Here is a 23,982-nt window from a genome sequence, read left to right as displayed (position 1 = left end):
AGACTTTTCTCAATTCTACTGACTTCCTTTTGCTGGAGTTTAAGGGAACTTACAAATGACACCTATTTTTATCTTTTCTGAATTTAGGAGCAATTGAAAGAAAGACATGAGTTGGCCAGCTGGAACTCCCCTTTATTACTCATGAACACTGGGTTCCAGGGCATGGTTTGAGTATAATGGGGGTCCTCTACAGAGCCAGGCTTAGGCCACAGGTAACTAAATAGGTCATTTGCAGTGCTCACTAAGCTCTGGCCTTCCGGGGGACCCACTTTATAAAACTTGCAGAATGGAAATGTGATATATCCTTCCCCGTGGGCTCACCACTGCCCCAACAGCAGAAGACACAGGAAGGGACTAAACTGTGCTCACCTAGTTTCTGCTTCCAGGTTCAGTCTACTGTCTGATCGCTGCAAAAGAGTGAGATTGTGAATGTGGCACGGATGGAATTTGTTAGCCATTCAGTCGTGTCTGATTCTTTGTGACCCCATGGACTGTAGCCCACAAGGCTCCTCTGCCCATGGGGTTTTCCAGACAAGAATACTGGAGTGGGTTGCCATTCCCTTCTCCCACTAATGGAGTTGGGATGGGAAATTCATTTTCCCCTGCACCTATCTTCGGCTTTCCCTTCCTTCCTTACAAGTATATTTACTGAGTGTCTTTCATGTTCCAGACATCAGAACTTGCAGTTCTAACCTAGGAAACAAGTATTAGGTAGTCATTACAGGACATGCCCTGGAGGAGAACTTCAGAGCTCAAAGGGAACTTCTGCTACACTGAGGTATCAAGGATTAGAAAGTGAAAAGTGAAAGTCAGTCGTGTCTGACTCTTTGTGACCCCATGGACTGTACAGTCCATGGAATTCTCCAGGCCAAAATATTGGAGTGGGTAGCCATTCCCTTCTCCAGGGGATCTTCCCAACCCTCCCTGGAACTTAGGCCACTGCACTTGAGACCTGTAGCACAGGAAGGTTTTTCCATCCTATTAGAGGAGTGGAGAGGGCAGTATTCCAGGAAGAGGGATACATGCCAAGGTTCAGAGACATCAAAGAAACCCAGTAAGCTCACCAGTGCTGCTGAAGCTGAAGAGCAAGGGCAGAAGGTGATGTGAGATGAGACAGGAGGCACAGACAGGAGCCAGATCACCAGGACTTTGTGCCACTGCACAGACTTTAACTGTTCCTGAAGAGCCGAGGAATGCTCTTGATGGCTTTAGTTGGTTTGGGGATAGCACTGGATTTTGGGGGGCTCTTTTAAGAATTACTTCAGCTGCAAGGTGGAAAATGTTTGAAGGGAATCAAGAGTGGGTATGAAAGACCAGTCAGGGAGTTGCTTTAGTTCAGGGAGCAAGTAAGAAAAGCTGGCTAGAGATAGAGGTGGAAATGCAGAGGCAAGGAGGTATGGAAGATATTTAGAACAGAGGTGGAGTGGATGGTTCTTGGTGATGGGTTGGATAAGGGGGAGGGGCTAATGAAGAAGAGGAGTCAAGGAAAGTGCCCAGTTAGGTGGTTTGATCTTTTCCTATCCGCTTGACCAAAGCTATTATGATCTTAAGTATTTGATTCTTTTAAACAGAAAATCTTATGATCAGAGTTGAGTGTTGCAGTGTTCTCTCATAACTTTGGATCACGGAGTACTTGACTTATTTCTTTGAAACTGTTCAGTTCTGGCAGATGAAAGCCAGTGAAAAACATCTGTGAAAACTGTGCATTCCTTAAAAGACTGGAAAAATTTATAGCCAAAAGTAAAAATTACGATTTTCCCCTATAAATTATAGAAACAACTACAAAAATTCCTTATGATTTCTGCAGTGAAATCTGTTCTGTTTATGACCTGCTTATTTTGGAAATATGTCATTTCTTTTATGCTAGTTCATAGGTAATTTTCAATAATGCCTAGCTAAATTTTGAGAAAATGCTTTTCTGTGACCATTTCAGATTCCCTTTGCCAAAGATTGTGGAAACAAGGAAAAATGTGTCTCGGACCTTGCCTTGGATGTATCCACCACAGAAAAGGGCCTGCTTATTGTCAAGTCCCACAATGATAAGTTCAATGTTAGCCTCACGGTCAAAAATAAAAAGGACAGTGCCTATAACACCAGAACCATAGTGAATTATTCTCCAAATCTAATTTTTTCAGGAATTGAGGTAAACCTTTAGTTTTATATTTATTTATTCTTGTAATAATCAGGCATTGAACCTACTTTTCATACTAAGGGGATAACTTTTATTACATTGATTTTAGAAAACTAGAAAGCATTTTGTATAAAACTAGCACTTACTAATGATTAAAGGACCAAATTCTTTTTTAAAATTTTTTGTTTTGATGTATTTCTTTAGAGGTATATGACTTTTCTTGGATTCAGTATCCAGAAAGGATTGCTGATGTACCAAAACTGTAGGCTTCACAGAAGACTTACATCACTGAAATTAAGACTAAGTCAAGAAAAAATGAAGTCTAAAGAGTTTAACAGAAGGGCAGAGAAGGAGCAGTACATTTGCTGAACAATAACAAAACATTTATGTGCATAAAAATCAAGATACCATTCCCCACTTTCTATGCATGATCCTTACATTGGCAAGGGAATTGTATTAAATGACTATGTCTCATTGTCGTGACAGAAGGGTTTTTTTTAATTATTATTTTGGCAGTAACATACAGCTGCATAAGATGCTCTATCAGAATTAATTAATACTTCTAAATTTGAACTTTGCATTGAATTACGATCTCTGAATTAACTCCCCTGAATTAAAATTCTGTGTATATTTATGTGAATTAGTACTGTATATGATTCACATTAAAACCAAGTATGCTTAATATATATAATATTAAAACTTTAATTGTCCAGGTTCTGTACATTCAGATTTTCACTGATGTGTGTACGTGTGTGTGTTAGTCACTCAGTCGTGTCTGACTCTGCGACCCCCCATGGACTGTAGCCCACCAGGCTCCTCTGTCCAAGGGATTCTCCAGCCGAGTACTGGAGTGGGTTACCATTTCCTTCTCCAATTTATTAGGACATCACTCAGGAACATGATACTAAGATAGGCTTAAAAAATGTCCTATATTACTGCCGCATAGTTTAGATTCAGTAAAGAATGTTTTTAAAAAATCTCTAAGAGCAAAGCAATGCCAGGAAAATAGTACCCTTGAATTTTTCTGAGAAAAGAGGACTGTACTGAAAGTCACTCTTTGTCTCTTCTTCAGCTGACTTCACGGCCTTGGCAGAGAGGCAGAGAAATCAACGAGGCCTCTCTCTAAATACTTCTATTTACAATGGCAATCCTAATAATAATAGTTTTTTCTTGAGTCGTATTATGTGTCAGACACTGTTCTATAAGCTTTATTTAATTCTCATCAATTTCTTTGCAAGTAAGGTATTACTGTACTACAGAGATTCTAAGATAAACCCTTTTTTAACACTTTAATGCTTCTGTAATTGCATTTTACAATTGATATGCTTATTTTACGGGTAGCATTATTGTTTCCTTTTTGTTGTATGTAAAATACTGGTGAATCTCACATTCAAAGGCAGTTTCAATTTGATGAGATAGAATTTGACTAACCCCAGTACATGGAAAATCAGACCCAGAGAAGAGAGGAGTTCTGATGAGGATAAAGCTCTAACAGTGCAAGGCTCAGAGTTTAAATCCTGGTGGTCCCAGGCCCGAGCTCAAGCTCTTACCCACTTCTCCAGTGACAACCATTCACTGTGGACTTCCACGGGGTCATCCTGTCAGTGTGGATGATTTCCTACAAACACCCGCTCACCCTGAGGCAGATGGTGTTAGTCCTCCTGGTTTTCAGTGGAAGATCCAAGCAGGCTGGTGTGACATGCTTCCTTCCTACCCCTGTCCTTACTGAGGTGCTGTAAGCACCTCACATTTCCTTGAGCTGTGGGACAAGTGATCTTAGAATGCTGTTCAGTTCAGTTCAGTTCAGTTCATTTCAGTCACTCAGTCGTGTCCGACTCTTTGCAACCCCATGAATCGCAGCATGCCAGGCCTCCCTGTCCATCACCATCTCCCAGAGTTCACTCAAACGCACGTCCATTGAGTCAGTGATTCCATCCAGCCAACTCATCCTCTGTCGTCCTCTTCTCCTCCTGCCCCCAATCCCTCCCAGCATCAGGGTCTTTTCCAATGAGTCAACTCTTCACATGTGGTGGCCAAAGTACTGGAGTTTCAGCTTCAGCATCAGTCCTTTCAATGAATACCCAAGACCAATCTCCTTTAGGATGAATTGGTTGGATCTCCTTGCAGTCCAAGGGACTCTCAAGAGTTTTCTCCAACACCACAGTTCAAAAGCATCAATACTTCGGCGCTCAGCTTTCTTCACAGTCCAACTCTCACATCCATACATGACTACTGGAAAAACCGTAGCCTTGACTAGGTGGACTTTTGTTGGCAAAATAATGTCTCTGCTTTTTAATATGCTGTCTAGGTTGGTCATAACTTTCCTTTCAAGGAGTAAGTGTCTTTTAATTTCATGGCTGCAATCCCCATCTGCAGTGATTTTGGAGCCCCAAAAAATAAAGTCTGACACTGTTTCCACTGTTTCCCCATCTATTTCCCATGAAATGATGGGACCAGATGCCATGATCTTCATTTTCTGAATGTTGAGCTTTAAGCCAACTTTTTCACTCTTGGAAATTCATCAAGAGGCTTTTTAGTTCCTCTTCACTTTCTGCCATAAGGGTGGTGTCATCTGCATATCTGAGGTGATTGATATTTCTTCCAGCAATCTTGATTCCAGCTTGTGCTTCTTCCAGCCCAGCATTTCTCATGAGGTACTCTGCATATAAGTTAAATAAGCAGGGTGACATTATATAGCCTTGACATACTCCTTTTCCTATTTGGAATCAGTGTGTTGTTCCATGTCCAGTTCTAAATGTTGCTTCCTGACCTGCATATAGGTTTCTCAAGAGGCAGGTCGGGTGGTCTGGTATTCCCATTTCTTGAAGAATTTTCCACAGTTTATTGTGATCCACATAGTCAAAGGCTTTGGCTTACTCAATAAAGCAGAAATAGATGTTTTTCTGGAACTCTCTTGCTTTTCCGATGATCCAGCGGATGTTGGCAATTTGATCTCTGAGACTTTCCCAAAGACTATACTGTGAAATCTTAGCAAGGCAGCTGCTAAGGCACAGCTGGGAAAATCTGAGCTCAAGTATTTCAATCTATTCAAGTATTTCAGTCAAGTTCAAGTATTTCACCTGCATATCTGATCTAATTCTGTTTACTTTCTCTTCCTAGGCTATCCAAAAAGACAGTTGTGAATCCAATCATAATATCACATGTAAAGTTGGCTATCCTTTCCTAAGAAAAGGAGAAATGGTAAGTGGATTATAGAAAATACATGTGGCAATTGGATACAAAAAAATAATGTGCTCAAAGCCAAATATATAAATGTTTCTAATAGATGTGTTTAGATGGTTGCTGGTACTTGAAGTTTCTGTTTTAAAGAGACTTTAATAATGACCATTTCATAATTACAATGTTTATGATTGTGATCTGGTAGACAGTGGTAATACGAAAAAATAACAATAGGTGGGATATAATAATGTGATAGTGTTGGATCTGTATGTAACATTTTCTGGTCTGTTAAGATGTTTTCACATTTATCTTCTCCTTTGCTCATGAAATTTGCATTATTAATTAATAAACGAGTGATTCTATTTAAAAAATACAAATATTTATATGATTTAATACTTTAATTAATGCAAAAATTCTACTTTACTTTCTTATCTGTTACTAAAGATATTTTTATTTTATAGGTAACATTCAAAATATTATTTCAGTTTAACACATCTTATCTCATGGAAAATGTGATCATTCATTTAAGTGCAACAAGGTTGGTTCCTGTGTGTACATGAGTGTATGTGGATGCCTGCAAGTAATTTCTTTCATATGTTTAAAATGTTCTATAGACGGACTGGAACTTCTTACTTCTTACAGCTTTTATGTGATCAGTCGAAGTAGAAGGCAGTAAACCCCTTTGCTTCACAAAATCATCCTTATGAATTATTAGCAAAATAGAGAAATTTTCATTTAATAGAAATAATAAACCTAATTGGGTTAAACACTGGTTCTATGAGCCATAAAACATGTTGTAATCACACATCACTTATATCTGCCAAATTGCATTTAAATCCATTAAAAATTTATAGGCTTTGCTAATTTAAAAACTTTTACGGACTGCCTATCAAAGTCAACTGAATCATTAAAGAGACTTAAAATTTTATGACACCCTTTTGTAGTTCAATAAATTTTATTCAAATCAGTCAAAGCTTCTGAAAGATGGTATAGACAGTACTCAAACGAAAAATAGCAAAAGTCTAATAAGGAAATTGAAATAGTACTTACCTTTTTTCTAAGAGTGATTACACACTGGACCATAAGCAACTTGAGGTAAACTTTTATCATTTGTTGTTTTATTCCCAGTTTAAAAAAAAAATCTAATAATTGAATAATTACTAAATAAATGTAAAGTGAGTGAATGAGAAAATGAATTAATGGATAGTTAATTCTGCATACTCAATTCAGTTCAATCTAGCAAATACTTATTTGAGCTCTACTATAAACAAAATAGGCCTTCCCTGGTAGCTCAGCTGGTAAAGAATCCACCTGAAATGCAGCAGACCCTGGTTCGATTCCTGGGTCAGGAAGATCCCCTGAAAGAGGGATAGACTATTTATTCCAGTATTCTTGGGCTTCCCTGGTGGCTCAGATGGTAAAGAATCTGCCTGCAATGTTGGAGACCTGGGTTCGATCCCTTGGTTGGGAAGATTCCCTGGAGGAGGGCATGACAACCCACTCCAGTATTCTTGCCTGGAGAGTCCCATGGACAGAGGAGCCTGGTGAGCCACAGTCCACGGGGTCACAAAAAGCCAGAAAGGAAAGAGCTGGACAGGACTGAGCGACTAAGCACAGCACACACAGCACATGGACAAGATACTGACTGTCACGTAAATAAGGGCATGAAGCTCCTCAGGAAGAGAATATTACAGTAGGGGACTGAGACCAGTATTTAAGTTATTATCATACAGGATAGAACAAGGAAAATTTATTAAAGAAATAGAAGCCATGTATGGAGACTTAATGGAGGGTGAAATTATATCTACTTGGCAATGAAAACCCAAGAAAGATTTATTAAGAAGGTTATAATTAAGAAGGACCTTAAAGAATGGGTAGCAATTCAGAGAGGCTGGTGGGTAGTTAGATAGAATGTTTCAAGTGAAAAATGTACAGCTTGAGCGAAAACGCAAAGGGAGACCACTAGGTCTATTTGGGGGAATGTTGGGCGATCAGTTTTAGTGCAAATGTAGGAGAATACGTAAAGGCATAATGGAAGATAAACAGGGAATGTACATCTCACCATGGATGGTGAGTACTGAATTTCGAAATAAGGCATCTTAGTTGAACAGGCCATGAAATGTTTTTAAGGGGTGAAGTCATATGTACAGAGCTGTTTCTTTCAAAGGTTAACTGGGCTGCAGTGTGGAATGGGTTAGAGGCAGCGGCCATTTACAGCAAGAGCCCAATCACACATGTGTCTATAACCCAAGACAGGGAGCTGCCTTCACGGCCCCAACACTCATATCATGCTGCTAATATACTTGGGAATAAGCAGAGTCATTAAAGGGTACCCGTCGCCCATTTTGTGAGACAAAATGCTAGGTGCTTGGTCACTTGGTAGAGGGGTATATGTGATAATAATAGTAAAAATTAATACTTACTGAGTATTCCCTATGTCCTTGGCACAATGTTAAGCATTTTACACTTGTTGCTCACTTATTATTTATTAAGAATTTAATCATGAAATTCCCATTTTATAGATGAAGAAACTGAGGCCTGAGGCACAAAGAGACTAAACAACTGTCCCAAAGTAGGTCAATGTCCAAGAACAATCTCAGGCCCTCTGGCCCCAGAGCCAGTGTTGGTACCTGTTATAGCACTTGTCCATGCTTTTTTACTTAATACAGGAGAGTATGAGATATGTGTATGTACATATAAATGTATAAATATCTAGGCATGCATTTAAATAATGTATAATTAAAATGATAACTAAAATCAGGGAGGAAAGTAGGTGCTCAACAATAAGCACCAAGTACAAGGCCTGTGCTGTGCTTAGACACTCAGTCATGTCTGATTCTTTGTGACTCCATGGACTGTAGCCTGCCAGGCTCCTCTGTCCAGGGGGATTCTCCAGGCCAGAATACTGGAGTGGGTTGCCATGCTCTTCTCCAGGGAATCTTCCCAAGCCAGGGATTGAACCCAGGTCTCCCTCATTGCAAGAGGATTCTTTACTGTCTGAGCCACTAGGGAAGCCCAAGTACAAGGCATAGAAAGACTGTTAAGTGAGAAGACAAAGGTTTTAGATTTATTCTCAGCTCTGTACTCCTGAGCACATCTTTTCACAAGGACCTCATCTGTGATTAATAAGAATCACCTGTGTGATTTATTTAAAAAAACACAATTTCATGAATCCTACTTTGGGCCTACTAAATCCATATTATTCTAGGAGAAAAACCCAGTAATCTGTGTATTTAACCATTGACCCAAGAACACTTATTATTCACACAGAAATTTGTGAAACCTTGTAGTAAATCAGTGTCATTTTCAACCCTCGCTGCACTTGAGAATCACCTTAGGGTCTTTTAACAATATCCATCTCCGATCTCCCTCTCCACGCTGAATTTTTTTTTTAAATCAATAATTCTGTTTTGTATGTGTGTCTTTATTTAGTTACCAAAATAAACTTCTCATTCAAATGCTTAGAAAAGTCTCTAAATAGCCAACAGTTTAATGATTTGTCTGACTGATAGCCAACAGTTCAATGATTTGTCTGACTGCTGTGTTTTCTAGTGACAGTGAAGAGCCGCCTGAAACCCTTTTTGATAATGAAGTGAACATTTCTATCCCTGTAAAGTATGAAGTTGGACTACAGTTTTCCAGGTAGGAGAACCCCACACTTCAAGTTGATGCCTTCCTGTAACCCAGTGAATCTCAGCTTGTGGTCCCTGAACATGGGTATCAGAATCACCTGGGAGCTTCTTAGAGAGGCAGATTCTCTGACCTCACCCCAGATGTGCTGAATAAGAAATTCTGGGGAGGGGGCCCAGAAATCTGTGTTAAACCCTCTGGGTAATTCTCGTGCACTCTAAAAACTGAGAACCAGCATCCTAAATAATCTGAAATGTGAGGTGCTACTAATACTAAATTGCATTAGCAGTTCAGTCTTAAGTAAATGCAAGCTGAAGACCCAGAAATCCTTCATGAAGGGCAGTGTCTATAGAGAGCCAACATATTTCTTGGCTCTTATTCTCATTGTGTGGGATCTGATTAGTCTGCCCATCCTGGACATTCAAGATTAAATCATTGTTTACTGACAAGAGGTATTTATTTCCTTCAGGGGCTTCCCTGGTGGCTCAGTGACAAAGAATCCATCTGTGATGCAGGAGATTCAGTTTAAATCCCTGGGTCACAAAAATTCCCTGGAGCAGGAAATGGCAACCCATTCCAGTACTCTTGCCTGGGAAATCCCATGGACAGAAGAGCTTGGTGGGGTATTGTCCATGGGGTTGCAAAAGAGTCAGACACAACTTAGCAACTTGTTGTTGTTGTTCAGTTGCTCAGTCGTATCCAACTCTTTGCAACACCTTGGACTGCAGCACGGCAGGCTTTCCTGTCCTTCACCATCTCCCAGGGTTTACTCAGACTCATGTCCACTGAGTCGGTGATGCCATCCCACCATCTCATCCTCTGTTGTCCCCTTCTACTCTTGCCTTCAATCTTTCCCACCATCGTGGTCTTTTCCAATGAGTCAGCTCTTCACATCAGGTGACCAAACTTAAAGACTAAACAGCAACAAAATTTATTATTTCCTCCATTATTCATAAACCATCCTTTTTCGTAAGAATTTCTAAGCTATCCAAACACCAACTGTGTTAGTAAACTTGCATGAACAGGACTCCAGGCTTTTGCTAAATAAATATAAGCCATGTACAAAAAGCACAAAATTCTGTGTCATTTACTCTGACTCTTGTCATGTTATTAATTTATCTTCTATGGCACTTTTGTTTTACTAATAAAAGACCACAGAAATGAGAGGATTGTAGGATATACATGTAGATTTTGCATTTTTACCTTAACCTTTAATTCTATTCACTGTTTTCTATTTTTTTACTTTCGTTTCTCTTGGTACACTGACTTATCCCAAGAATTTTTCACTTATTTAAAATCAAATTTTGGCAAACATGTATTTTTTATCTTCTCTAAACTGAAATATTGCTTTTAAATATGTTTATGTTACATTTCCATCTACCAAGTTCATCCAAAGAACATGGAGTTTTATGAAAAAGATTTTAAGTTTAACAGTAAATACATGACTTTAAATTGTGAAAAGGTAACAAATTGTTAAAATCTATTTAAAATTCAGCACTATTAAAAATACCAGGTTTTAGCTTTATTATTCACTAAATGTAGATGATATTAATAAATTCATGAAAACATTTCATGTGTCAATCAAACTTTATTTTAAAATTATACATATTTTAGTATTTTAAGCATTGGTAACTATTGAATTAAATTGTAATCTTTCTCACCTTCCTTAAAGATTTAACTTTAGATTTCAGGGTAAAATAATTTGCGCTTGATTTGAAATCTCGAAGTACTTATTGTGGGGTTCGGTTCCTAGTATATCAAAATAAAACGTGAGGTCAAGTGAAAGTTACACTATGTTTTGTTATACTTTTTGTCTTCCAATTAATTCTTTTAAGCTCTGCAAGTGAATACCATATTTCAATTGCGGCCAATGAGACTGTCCCTGAAGTTATTAATTCTACTGAAGACCTTGGAAATGAAATTGATATCTTCTACTTGGTAAGAAATTACCTCTAAATTAATGTTGTGAAAGAGGTATTTGTAAGTTTAAAAGTTAAAGTATTAACAGACACATACAAATATGTTGGTTCAACAGTTAATCTCTATATTCCAGCATATTTTCCCTTATAATTTCTTTAAATTTATATAATTTATTTAAATTAAAATAAATTTATAATTTAAAATAGTTTTATTTAATTTTTTATTTAGGGCCTCCCTGGTGGTTCAGATGGTAAAGAATCTGTCTGCAATGCAGGAGACCCAGGTTCAATCCATGGGTAGGGAAGATCCCCTGTAGAAGGGAATGGCAACCCACTCCAGTATTCTTGCCTGGAGAATCCCATGGACAGAGGAGCTGGGTGGGCTACAGTCCGTGGGATCTTAATTTTGTCTGGGCTGGGTCTTTGTGGCTGCAGCGGCTTTCCTCTAGTTGTGGAGAGTGGGGGCTACTCTCCAGTTGCAATGCAGGGGCTTCTCATTGCCCTGGGTTCTCTCTTGCTGTGGAGCACATGGGCTCAGTAGTTGCGATTCTCGGGCTCTGGAGCACGGGCTCTGTAGTTGTGGCACACAGGCTTAATTGCTGCACCTTATGTGGGATTTTCCCAGACCAGCGATCAAACCTGTATCTCCTGCGTTGGCAGGCAAATTCTTTACCAGTGAGTCACCAGGGAAGCCGTAAAATAATTTCATTTAAATTGATGATAATTATACTTTCAAGCAACTGAAGAGACCCAGAGCTCTAATTTCCTCAGAAGACACAAATTAGTTAGAATGACTTCCTAGGAAAAAATAAGGAACCAAGTAGACTCTACCTATAACCACATAGACTTTATTCGCATTTTGTAGTATAATTAGAAAAACACTTAAAAAAAATAACATGACTATTTCAAAAATTGTCTTGATAATAATTTCCTTTACTCAACAAATAAATTGGTTACTCATTCTGCTCCTTGCTACATTTCATATGTGTTATACCATAACTTACGGTATTCCTACTAATGTCTCCATACATAATGTTTTATATTACAACCTTTATTTTTATTTTTGAACCCTTCATATCAAGCTTTTCCTAACCATTATAGTAACTAATTATGGAGTTGAGTCAGGCTGTCATTTCAGATCATGCCTACTTACAGATACAGACTCAAGTTATTGTTACTCAAGTAAGAAGCATACAATTCAAATGATAGGTTTAAGTCTGTATTCAAAAGAATGAAATAACACAGCATTGTTAGAAGATGGTCTCAGTGTCTTTGGGAATTGTCAATGATGGAAAAGGGAATTCTCTCACAAAGTAGAAATAAATGCATACTATCAAGAGTATTTCATTATTTTTATTTGTGCCTTTGCTGAAATGCCTCAGAAAGTTAGTATAACTGCCAGTCACTCTACTACTGGAATAAGTTTTTGAAATGTAGGCTACCAGTTTTTTCTAGACCCATTTACTTTTCCTAGATTAGAGAATTCTGCAAACAAGGAAGAAAGGAAAGAAGGAAGAAGGGAGGGAAAGCCAATTCTCTGTGCAGTGCCATAAAATCCTTTACATTCATTTTGGGATTCAAAATATTACACAACTTAATTAATCAATTAAGAAGCAAAATTTTATGTAAGACAGAAAACTTGCTGTTGAAAGAAGAAAAGGTTACGTTTCTTTTTCTCTTTTTCCCTGTAGATTAGAAAAAGTGGGCATTTTCCAATGCCAGAACTTAAACTGTCAATTTCATTTCCCAATGTGACATCGGATGGTTTTCCTGTACTGTACCCAAGTGGATGGTCATCTTCCGAGGTAAGTCTGTGTGCCTCAGAGTTAGGCTTCTTCTGTACTGCACACTTACCAAGAGGGATCATTCATGTTTGGCAGTGTCTATCATTCACAGATCCTTTACATTATTTTTCAAGTCATTTTTCCCTCTGATATCTCACCTGATAAAAGACATGTTTTTATTTCATAGAATGTCAACTGCATACCCAGTAACCTTCAGGATCCTTTTGGTATCAACACTGGGAAGAAAATGATGATATCCAAATCTGAAGATATCAAACGAGGCACCATTCTGGTAAATTCAAATTAGCAAGACAAGTGCTCATTTTACCTCATGCTTTCCAAGTGAATAAATTCAATATCAACCTAAACATAACTATGATGTAAAATATTTTTCATATACTGTCTTTCATCGAATGGCATGAGTGCTAACTTATACCTCTGGGCATTTAAACAGGACTGCAGTGCATGTAAGTTTGCCACCATCACATGTAATCTGATTCCGTCTGACATGAGCCAAGTGAATGTTTCACTTATCTTATGGAAACCAACTTTTATAAAAGTAAGTGATTCCATAGTTCTCTGCAATAATTGAATAATATAAACAAATATTCATCACTTAATAAAACAAAGAAGAGTGCTTCTTGAGAAAGAACGTAAAACTGGAAGCCTAAACAAATGTGATCCAAGCCTTAGCTCTACTAAATCAACTCTTTGGATGTCATTTTCCTTTGTCTGTTGGGCTTCCCTTGTGGCTCCGCTGGTAAAGTATCTGCCTGCAATGCAGGAGACCTGGGTTCAATCCCTGGACTGGGAAGATTCCCTGGGGAAGGGAAAGGCTACCCACTCCATATTCTGGCCTGGAGAATTCCATGGATGGTATAGTCCATGGGGTCACAAATAAGTCAGACACAGTTGAGCGACTTTCACTCACTCACTGCCTTGTCTGTTAGTAACTAAGTTATTTCCAAGGTCCCCTTTCATGTATATATGCTTTTTTTAAGTTTCTCTTATTCTTTCCTTTGCACTTTCATTAATACCTTAGAACTCAGTTAAGAAACAAAGAATCAGGGAAGGTGAGGGTGGGGTGATTTGAGAGAATAGCACTGAAACATGTATATTACCATATGTGAAATAAATCACCAGTCTAAGTTTGATGCATGAAACAGGGTGCTCAAAGCTGGTGCACTGGGACAGCCCTGAGAGATGGGATGGGGAGGGAGGTGGGAGGAGGGGTTCAGGATGGGGGACACATGTATACCCATGGCTGATTCATGTCAATGTATGGCAAAAACCACTACAATATTGTAAAGTAATTGGCCTCCAATTAAAATAAATAATTTTTTTAAAAAAAGAAACAAAGAGTCATAGAGAGACAATCCTTGACAGCATTAACAAAGATTAGAGTTAACGTATATTATAAATTTATTGCATTATGCTATCTATCTATTTTGGAGGACATTTTGACACCTAATAAAGTCAAATCCATCTGACAGTTGGCTACTTTAAAACTTAATCCATTGTATTTTATATTATTTGTTTCTCTGTTAGAAGTATTTTGTTAATTATATGAAATTTCTATTTTTAGATTTGATCATATTAAGTTGCTATCTTTAATAAATCATCAATTGTTGAATATTGGTAATTTCAACTTAATTCTAAACACACTTCTACGTAAACCTCATTACCAGAGAGTAGCTATACCATACCTAACTACATGAAAAGAGGGCAGGGTTTGGAGTTCATTTTGCAAAGGAAAAATTTTAATAGAAACTGTGTTATTCAGAAAAATTCTTCATTCTATAATAAGGATCTAAGTGAGATCTGAGTGCAGAGAGGAAAGGTGGATACACAGTCATCATTTCCTACCACAAATGCCATCTGGATGTTAAATGTTTCAATCTCAGAAAAATTTTAGTTTGAAAAACTGCTCTAAAACATGGTTAGCTCTCATCGTGACTAGCTCCTTATATTGAAAATAAATTGCTTGCTTTTCAGGCACATTTTTCCAGCTTAAATCTTACTGTAAGGGCAGAACTTCAGAGTGAAAATGCATCACTAGTTTTAAGTGCTGGCAATCAAAAAAGAGAGGTAAGTGCGACTCCAAGTTTTTGAAAACATTATACATTTCACTCCATTTGTGACATAACGTTTTATATTTGCTTATAGTCCCTAAAGCAGTGACTAGCACTGCTCTCAGTAAGTGACAGACACTTTCTGCTTCAAATTACACTTGATTAGCTTCAAGTGTGATTTCAGTCTCCTTTTTTGTGAGAAACTGGGAAAAACCATGATATTTACAATTAGCATGCCATGTTTGACTTTATTACTTAAAACCATCACAGGAAATTGATGTTTTTATTCTTACGCTGATAACATATGATGCATTTGTAATTTTCATCCTTAAAAACTAACATTACAAAATGCAGTTGACATCTGAAGAGCAGACTTGAAAAATAATTTCTTTCCAGAAAGTGACTTTACACTGAATAGGAATACTTGTAAATTTATTTTAAAATTTTCTTCATTTAGCCATTGGGAAATATGAAACAAAAAATGAAGTAATATTCCCTGACACAAATTCATGCTGGAGTTCTTCTTAAAAATAAAATGGTTTGTTTTTTTCTCTTTTGTCCTATTGTAAAATAAGGTCAAAACACCTGTTAAACATGTGGGCAGTTGAGGATAATTTCCCTATTTATGATGAGAGTTTAAATATTTCATATGGACATCATGAGTCATAAAATTATACTTGAAACTACCAAACATTTGAGAAGTTTTCATTTTTTATTTCAAATTAGTGTGTGTTAGTCACTCAGTCATGTTTGACTGTTTCTGACACCATGGAATGTAGCCCAGCAGGCTCCTCTGTCCATGGAATTCTCCAGGCAAGAATACTGCAGTGGGTTGCCATTTTCTTCTCCATCAAATTAGTATCTATTTAAAATAATTACAATGTCAGTGACTTCTGATAAGTATTTACCTTTAAAGAATATATGCATCATATATCTGGATATAATGTTTACTTACTGTATAAACAGCACTTCGCTTGATATATGATAAGTTGTTCCACATGTAGAGAAACTAAAATTTTACCCGTAAGCACACACAAAAAAAAAAGTATATATTATATTGGAAAGGATTTGGAAAAGAGTATATTTGATTATAAAATACATTTTATTTAAATTTTATAATTAGCTTTATTTTCCCTAAATTTTACTTAAATTTTCCCACAGAGCCATTTTTTCTATATTTTATTCTAAAGAAAAATTACACTTAAACTGTTAAAATTACTAAAAATTATCATTTCATAGTTGTGTGATCTTGGAGAAGTCGCTGATTGCCTCCAGACTTCCATTTCTGTACTTGTAAGTTCGGGGAATTATTTTAGATGTGCTTAAGGTCTGTCTTCAAAGGTCTGATCCCACCTATGTCTATATTCTTGCCAGCTCCGTCTTCTAGATGCATGAGCAGTGACCAACTCGGAGTCAAGTGAGGGATCTGGATCAGTATCCACTCTATGCAAATATCTTCCCTGGTAGTTAGTTTTCTTTTTTATCTCTAATCTTCCCCTCTAGGTTAAGGAATGGAGATATTCCCCATTAAAGGGAGATACAGCACCTTGAGGTGTTATTGGTCATTAACAGCTACTCTAAATTAGTTTTTTTCTTTTTTTTCCCCCCTCTCAGAAACATAAGGGATAGGACACAGAACAGACAAGCTTTATTGAGGGTTAGGTGCCACACTGAGAGAGCTTGAGTAGCTGGAACACTAAAAGCTGTCTCCTTCAAGTTTACTTCAGTTAAGATATGCGGATGACACCACCCTTATGGCAGAAAGTGAAGAAGAATTAAAGAGCCTCTTGATGAAAGTGAAAGAGGAGAGTGAAAAAGTTGGCTTAAAGCTCAACATTCAGAAAACGAAGATCATGGCATCCGGTCCCATCACTTCATGGCAAATAGATGGGAAAACATTGGAAACAGTGGCTGACTTTATTTTGGGGGGCTCCAAAATCACTACAGATGGTGACTGCAGCCATGAAATTAAAAGATGCTTACTCCTTGGGAGGAAAGTTATGATCAACTTAGACAGCATATTAAAAAGCAGAGACGTTACTTTGTCAACAAAGGTCTATCTAGTCAAGGCTATGGTTTTTCCAGTGGTCATGTATGGATGTGTGAGTTGGACTATAAAGAAAGCTGAGTGCTGAAAAATTGATACTTTTGAACTGTGGTGTTGGAGAAGACTCTTGAGAGTCCCTTGGACTGCAAGGAGATCCAACCAGTCCATCCTAAAGGAAATCAGTCCTGGGTGTTCATTGGAAGGACTGATGTTGAAGCTGAAACTCCAATACTTTGGCCACCTGATACGAAGAGCTGATTCATTGGAAAAGCCTCTGATGCTGGGAAAGATTGAGAGCAGGAGGAGAAGGGGACGACAGAGGATAAGATGGTTGGATGGCATCACTGACTTAGTGGACATGGGCTTGGGTGGACTCCGGGAGTTGGTGATAGACAGGGAGGCCTGGCGTGCTGCGGTTCATGGGGTCACAAAGAGTCAGACACGACTGAGAGACTGAACTGAACTGAAGACCTAATTTATAGATGCTAAGAGAATGTCAATTGGAATAGACAGTGTGGTATAATAAAAAATGCATTGAGGAAATGCATGCACAAATTTGTTCATCTGTACCTTTGAGATTTGTGCATCTTACTATATGAAAATTATATCTCAATTTGTTAGCAAAAAAAAAATAAAGCACACTAGAATTAGAATTAAAGTTAGAAGAACCCTTCAGGTTTATATGTCCACAACCTGTGACAACCTTCCCATCTAAACTTAGGCTATTATGATAATACACTGAAGGCTATGAATAAACCTTTAAAACATACAATACTGCTCATTCTCCCTGAGTGAAATTCACCTCTACCCTTGAGAATTTTGATTCATAGGTAGTTTACTCGTTATGTATGAATTTCTGGAGGATAATGTTACAAAATTGTTTGGGTAATAATGAATATGACATGATTAGAGATTTTGAATAGATAAAGGGCCTTTTAAAATGTGAACTCATTATTTTCTCTGTATGTAGTAATGAGATTGAGTACACTCTTTGGTAGAAAATTATAGCCTACAAAAACTCAGTGTACTGGAAGTTCTAAGAGGTGTTTATCAATGTTAACAATCTTGTTTAATCATTTTCAGCTTGCTATCCAAATATCCAAAGATGGGCTACCAGGCAGAGTGCCACTATGGGTTATCCTGCTGAGTGCTTTTGCTGGATTATTGTTATTAATGTTGCTCATATTAGTGCTGTGGAAGGTAAGAATCAGAGTTCCTTAGACTTTCCTACTTCAATTGTCAACAGCATATTGGTGAAACAAATTATGATTTATCCATGCTTTGGAATATAGTATTGTGTAGCCATTAAAAACACTGAAATGATAACCAAGACAAAAATTAAGAAGAAAAAATATATATCTCAAATGCTGTACACAACTTGAAACCACTTTTGTACAAGAAAGAAATAGACATATCCAAAACTTATGGGAGATCTCTCTAGAGACTGGGATTACAGGACACTTTCATTTGTCTATAACACTGGAAATTCTAAATTAAGTGTACAGTATTTTTATAAGCAGAGAAGAATGAAAACTCCCTTTTATAGAAAAAAGAAAAGAATACATTTCTATGTCAGTTTAAGAACATAGAAGCAACAGAATTATGGTTAAGATAAAGCCCTATCCTAATCACATATCTTTATGTACCTTTAAAATTAAATGCTTCTTTAATATATAAAAATACCACATTTTATGCAATAGTTGCATGCCTGAATGAGAAATGAGATATTTGTTCAATTAGTTGATGACACAGAAATCTTATACTTTTACACACTCCTGTTTCAAATCCTCCTGTAAAACTAACCTATTTTTTGTCTAGTCAATCTGTGTATTAACATATCAACAGATGTTTATTTCCATATCAGTAGATGTTTCGCTTAAATTAAGATATGCAAAATCTTTCAATCTTTGTATCTTTTTCAAATTAAGCAGAAATGAAATGATAGCTTTTAGGATAAATTTAATAGAGAATAAAATCTCAGAAAAGTTGAATTTAATGTTTTTCTAATGAAATATCAAATTGGCATTTATTCTAGCATTTATCACCCTATATTTTATTGTTTTGTTCAAAAGCAAAATTATCACTATGTTAAAAATAGATTGTGGCTACATATTCATTTTTCTGATATCTGAACAACAGAATTATATTTTAATCAAATAGTTTAAATAGCAAATTTCTCTCCCATCAAATTACCAACTGCTTCTATCCATTCTGACTTACCATAACTATCTTCCTCTTTTCGGGAGGTTATTCTCAGAGAAGATGAAAACAGCTGTGTTAACAGATGTATGTCAGGAGCATTTAGTTTAGTAAATAGAATCCGTAGGTTTTCTCCAGCAAAGTCTCGAGGACAGAATTCTCTGCCATCTCAGACCTGCAGCTCTTCCTCCTGCTTTGCAGGGTATCCATGCTCTGTCTGTAATACCTGGCTTTGCCACACTGTGGTACCCAAGGCCTGGCTTAGCGGTGTCAAGGGTGTCCTTGGAACATAGAAAATGGTTTCTTTGTTTGTAAGCACCTGTAATAGGACATTTTACTGTTGATTTCTTTCAGTATGGTAAGCACAGCACTTGTCCATACAGTTTTAGGACACTGCTGCCAAGAGAAGAGGGAAGCCAGAGCTGATATTTGAGTAGTCTCTCTAGCTGCATACCTCTCCTTAAAACTAGCAAATAATTTTCAGCCCTGTTTTTTGGTCATCAGTCTGAAAAAAGCTGGAGAAGGACATGGCAACCCACTCCAATATTCTTGCCTGGAAAACTCCATGGACAGAAGAGCCTGGTGGGCTATAGTCCGTGGGGTCACAAAGAGCTGGACATGACTAAGTGACTAACACTGAAAAAAGCGTTAAGTGTAAAAGCAAACATTCTTCCATCCAGGATATGATTTGCTGATACATTCTGATGTCTTCTTAGGTCTTCTTTTAAAGCCCAAAGGTTTAGCAACCTTTGGACAGTCCTGACCTGTAGGTTTAGTTAACTCAGTCACATCAGTGGGAATGCCAGTAATCAGAATGGTATTTCCACAGTAGACAGGAGGAAAACTAGCACTTATTGAGTGTTTACTGTGTACCAGGAACCATTTTTAGCTTTTCCACTTTAGATATTAACATCAACCCTATGAGAAAGATACTATTATGGACCTCATTTTGTAAGGAAAGAAGCTGAGGCATAGAAAAGTTAAATGTGTTTCCCAAAGTCACATGGTTTGTCAGTTTCAGAGTAGAGAATCATCTGGGCCATTTCACTTTTGTGTCAGCGCTATTAACCCCCTCACTCTATGGTCTCCCTTGCTTCTATTCACTCTGTTTTCTTTACAATCTTTCCAACTAAGTCTTTTAACTATATTTTATACTTGAGGACACTGAAGCAAACAGAAGTTAACCCCCCTAAGAGTTCTCATCTAGTAAGGGACTGGGTTGAAGCAATGCCTTTATCCAGTATAGTCCTCTGCTGCACTCTATGGGGCAAGCTCTTCGCTCTGGAGCTCCAGGAATTGGTTTTGCTCAAGAAGATCATGAACTCCCTGAAATATATAAAAATATTTGATATTGGAGTGATAGTCCCTCGTTGGGTTCAACCTTTCAGCAGCTCTGTTATACTGGAAAGATTACTTGCCCTCCTCTTGCCTGAACCTCCCTGAAGCATTTGGTCTGCAGCAAGCTCAGAAAAGCTACCCTCATCCCCACACATCTTTTTAGACTAATTTTAGACTAGTGGAGCATAAACCTCAGGACTAGCCTTTCTTCATGCTTCTTCCAAACCCCAACAGTGTGGGAGTTGATCAAAACTCTCAGTTTGAGACTTTGTGCAGGGAGCAGGTGAAAGATTCCCCCTGGAACTAGAATTCAATTTCAAAAGGCACAGTCTCTGTAGCTTTATCTTCATAGAATGCATAGAAGAGATTGCTAAGCTAAGTTGCTTCTGTCATGTCCAACTCTGTGCGACCCCATAGATGGCAGCCCACCAGGCTCCCTCATCCCTGGGGTTCTCAAGGCAAGAACACTGGAATGGGTTGCCATTTCCTTCTCCAATGCATCAAAGTGAAAAGTGAAAGTGAAGTCGCTCAGTCATGTCCGACTCTTCACGACCCCATGGACTGCAGCCTACCAGGCTCCTCCTTCCAAGGGATTTTCCAGGCAAGAGTACTGGAGTGGGTTGCCATTGCCTTCTCCAATAGAAGAGATTAAGACTTAACAAAATCTTAGTAGGTGCTTACTATACTTAGGGCTTCCCTGGTAGCTCAGACGGTAAAGCGTCTGCCTCCAATGTGGAAGACCCAGGTTCGATCCCTGGGCCAGGAAGATCCCCTGGAGAAGGAAATGACAACCCACTCCAGTACTTTTGCCTGGAAAATATCATGGACTGAGGAGCCTGATAGGCTACAGTCCATGGGGTCGCAAAGAGTCGGACACGACTGAGCGACTTCACTTCACTTACTATACTTAACCTTGATGGGAGAAGGCTTTAGAGGACACAGGTTTAAATAGATTGGGAAATATGTCCTGAAATCTGGTAACATGCTAAGGGAGAAGCTCAGTCATCATAACCAAAAGGATAGAATGAGATGGTCCACAAAGGAACCCTGAGAAATCAGATTGTTCCTGTCTTAACTTGATCTTACACTGATGTCTCAAGATCCACCCTTAATGATTTATTTACTAATCCTATAGCTTTGTTCCCTCATCCAATATGCATATTGTGAGGGGAGTGTGAGTGGGGGATAGTACTGCTATCTAGTAGCCTTTTATATTTTAATATAAATGTTTTGATGATGGACAGGGAAGCCTGGTATGCTGCAGTCCATGGGGTTGTGAAGAGTTGAACAGGACTGAGCGACTGAACTGATAAATGTTTTCATTCAACACTTATTCCATATTACAACCATTGAGCACATATTTCTGCCAGGGACTGTTTAATCAGACTTTTGCCACAGGGTTTTTAATTAGGGGGGAATACAAATAAGATCATTAAGTAAATACAAAAAGAAAAAGGAAGTGAAAACTATAAGTTTGGGTGCTGAAAACAAACAACTTGTTGCAAATGTTGACTAGAATTGGCCCTGTCCAATTTGAAGCTATGAACATATATTTTCCTAGTTTTCACTCTAATCACCCAACTTGCACTGAAAAACCAGTGTTAATAGAATCAGTTGGGTGGAAAACTTTTGTTAGCAGGAGTTAAGTTTTAAAACTAAGCTTTTAATCTGTGAAAGCAAAGGAAGGTTGAAAAGAAGCAAAAAAAAAAAAAAAACTTGAGCGGGAAGAAGAAAAGATCAGGAACTGGGCAGGGCAGGAAAGAGAAAAGTCATGATTCACCACCTGCTTTTGTGAGAGCTTTGTCTGATTTATTTTCGACTCAGGACATGCAGGTACAAGTTAAAGGCTTAATGGTTTGTGAATCCAGAATGCGTATATTTGGCTCAGAGAAAAAGGCCTGATACATGTAGGAGAATTTGTGTTCTAGGGAAGACACATACATTGTTTCTTCATGTTCATTTGTTCTACTGTCACCTTTTTTGTGATGTCTCAGTTCAGTTCAGTTCAGTTCAGTTCAGTTCAGTTGCTCAGTCGTGTCCAACTCTTTGCGACCCCATGAATCGCAGAACGCCAGGCATCCCTGTCCATCACCATCTCCCGGAGTTCACTCATACTCACGTCCATCAAGTCGGTGATGCCATCCAGCCATCTCATCCTCTGTTGTCCCCTTCTCCTCCTGCCCCAAATCCCTCCCAGCATCAGAGTCTTTTCCAATGAGTCAAGTCTTCGCATGAGGTGGCCAAAGTACTGGAGCTTCAGCTTTAGCATCATTCCTTCCAAAGAACACCCAGGGCTGATCTCCTTTAGAATGGACTGGTTGGATCTCCTTGCAGTCCAAGGGACTTGTGATGTCTACCACCAACTAAACTCTGGAGTGGAGGAAGACATAAAGCCCTGAGTAAAACTTCTCTAATTTAAAATTGCATACTTTTCACCATTTATGCCCTTAGAAGTCTTAATTGTTTTATAATAATTTTTTTAAAAATAGGATTCCCTTGCATAATTTACCACAACTTTATGATTAAAAGGGACCTTCCCTGGTAGCTCAGTTGGAAAAGAAATCTGCCTGCTGTACAGGAGACCCAGGTTTGATCCCTGGGTCAGGAAGATCCCCTGGAGAAGAAAATGGCAACCCATTCCAGTATCCTTGCCTGGAAAATCCCCTGGACAGAGGAGCCTGGCAGGCTGCAGTCCATGGGGTCGCAGAGAGTCTGGCACAATTGAGCGACTAACACTTTCACTTTCTTTCATGATTAAAATGACATGAAGGTGCCACATTTCCAAAGAATTAACTCACGGTCTTTGCTTGTACTATTATAATCCACTCTCAAATTTTTTAAAAGAATACAGATTTAAAAGAATATTTCTCTAGGACCTTTTTTAAAAAACAATTTTAATACCCATGTTAGATTAGAATATTGCAAAGGTTCCTTCCAGCTCCTATCCTTTTTTTTAACATAACAACATAATGGGCACAGTCATGTCCGACACTTTGCAACCCCATGGACTGTAGCCTACCAGGCTCCTCTGTCCATGGGATTTTCCAGGCAAGAATATTGGAGCAGGTTGCCATTTCCTTCTCCAGGAAATCATCCCAATCTAAGGATCCAACCCTCATCTCTAACCTCTTTTGCATTGGCAGGCAGATTTTATCCTTTTTAAAAAATTATTATTTTATATAATTGGAAATAATAAAGCACTTGTAATTTTTATCACAATGCGTCATGAAAAGTGACCCACCTTCACCCCAATGTGGAATTTTTCATATGTTCAATTACTTCATTTTCATATCCAAATGATACAGGGTGTTTTCAAGAGTCTTTTTATGTCAAGCCTATATAGATGGATGTGCTAGTACATTTAAAGTTAATCCAGGGCTTCCTTTGTGGCTCAGTGGTAAAAAAGTCTGCCTGCCAATGCAGGAGACATGGGTTCGATCCCTGGTCCAGGAAGAACTCACATGCTGTGGAGCAACGAAGTCCATGTACCACAAATATTAACCCTGTGCTACCCAGGAACTACAACCGCTGAGCCCATGTGCAGCAACTTCTCCACAACAGGAGAAGGCACCACAGTAAGAAGCAGAAGCACCACAACGAAGAATAGGCCCTGCGCGCCGTAACTAGAGAAAAGCATGTGCAGCAACGAAGACCCAGCACAGCAGAGCCAAAAATAAAAGTG

General features: G+C 38.2%; 1 protein-coding gene and 1 non-coding gene across 2 annotated transcripts in view; both read left to right on the top strand.

The window, feature by feature from the left end:
- Nucleotides 1–23,982, top strand: part of ITGA1 (integrin subunit alpha 1) — a 165,845-nt gene that overhangs the window by 139,157 nt on the left and 2,706 nt on the right. Inside the window, exons 19-28 of the mRNA XM_069556562.1 lie at nt 1,934–2,143; nt 5,252–5,332; nt 5,773–5,849; nt 8,864–8,953; nt 10,777–10,879; nt 12,552–12,665; nt 12,832–12,936; nt 13,099–13,203; nt 14,640–14,732; nt 17,847–17,963. Of these exons, the coding sequence (XP_069412663.1) occupies nt 1,934–2,143; nt 5,252–5,332; nt 5,773–5,849; nt 8,864–8,953; nt 10,777–10,879; nt 12,552–12,665; nt 12,832–12,936; nt 13,099–13,203; nt 14,640–14,732; nt 17,847–17,963 (1,095 nt within the window). The remainder of the gene's footprint in view (nt 1–1,933; nt 2,144–5,251; nt 5,333–5,772; nt 5,850–8,863; nt 8,954–10,776; nt 10,880–12,551; nt 12,666–12,831; nt 12,937–13,098; nt 13,204–14,639; nt 14,733–17,846; nt 17,964–23,982) is intronic.
- On the top strand, nt 20,995–21,067 carry TRNAW-CCA (transfer RNA tryptophan (anticodon CCA)). The gene has a single exon. It is a non-coding gene; the product is annotated as a tRNA-Trp (tRNA).

This window comes from Ovis canadensis, chromosome 16 (assembly GCF_042477335.2).
Source record: "Ovis canadensis isolate MfBH-ARS-UI-01 breed Bighorn chromosome 16, ARS-UI_OviCan_v2, whole genome shotgun sequence".
Lineage (NCBI taxonomy): Eukaryota > Metazoa > Chordata > Mammalia > Artiodactyla > Bovidae > Ovis > Ovis canadensis.
The sequence above is the reverse complement of the archived record's forward strand: the minus strand, read 5'-3'. Positions and strand labels throughout refer to the sequence as shown.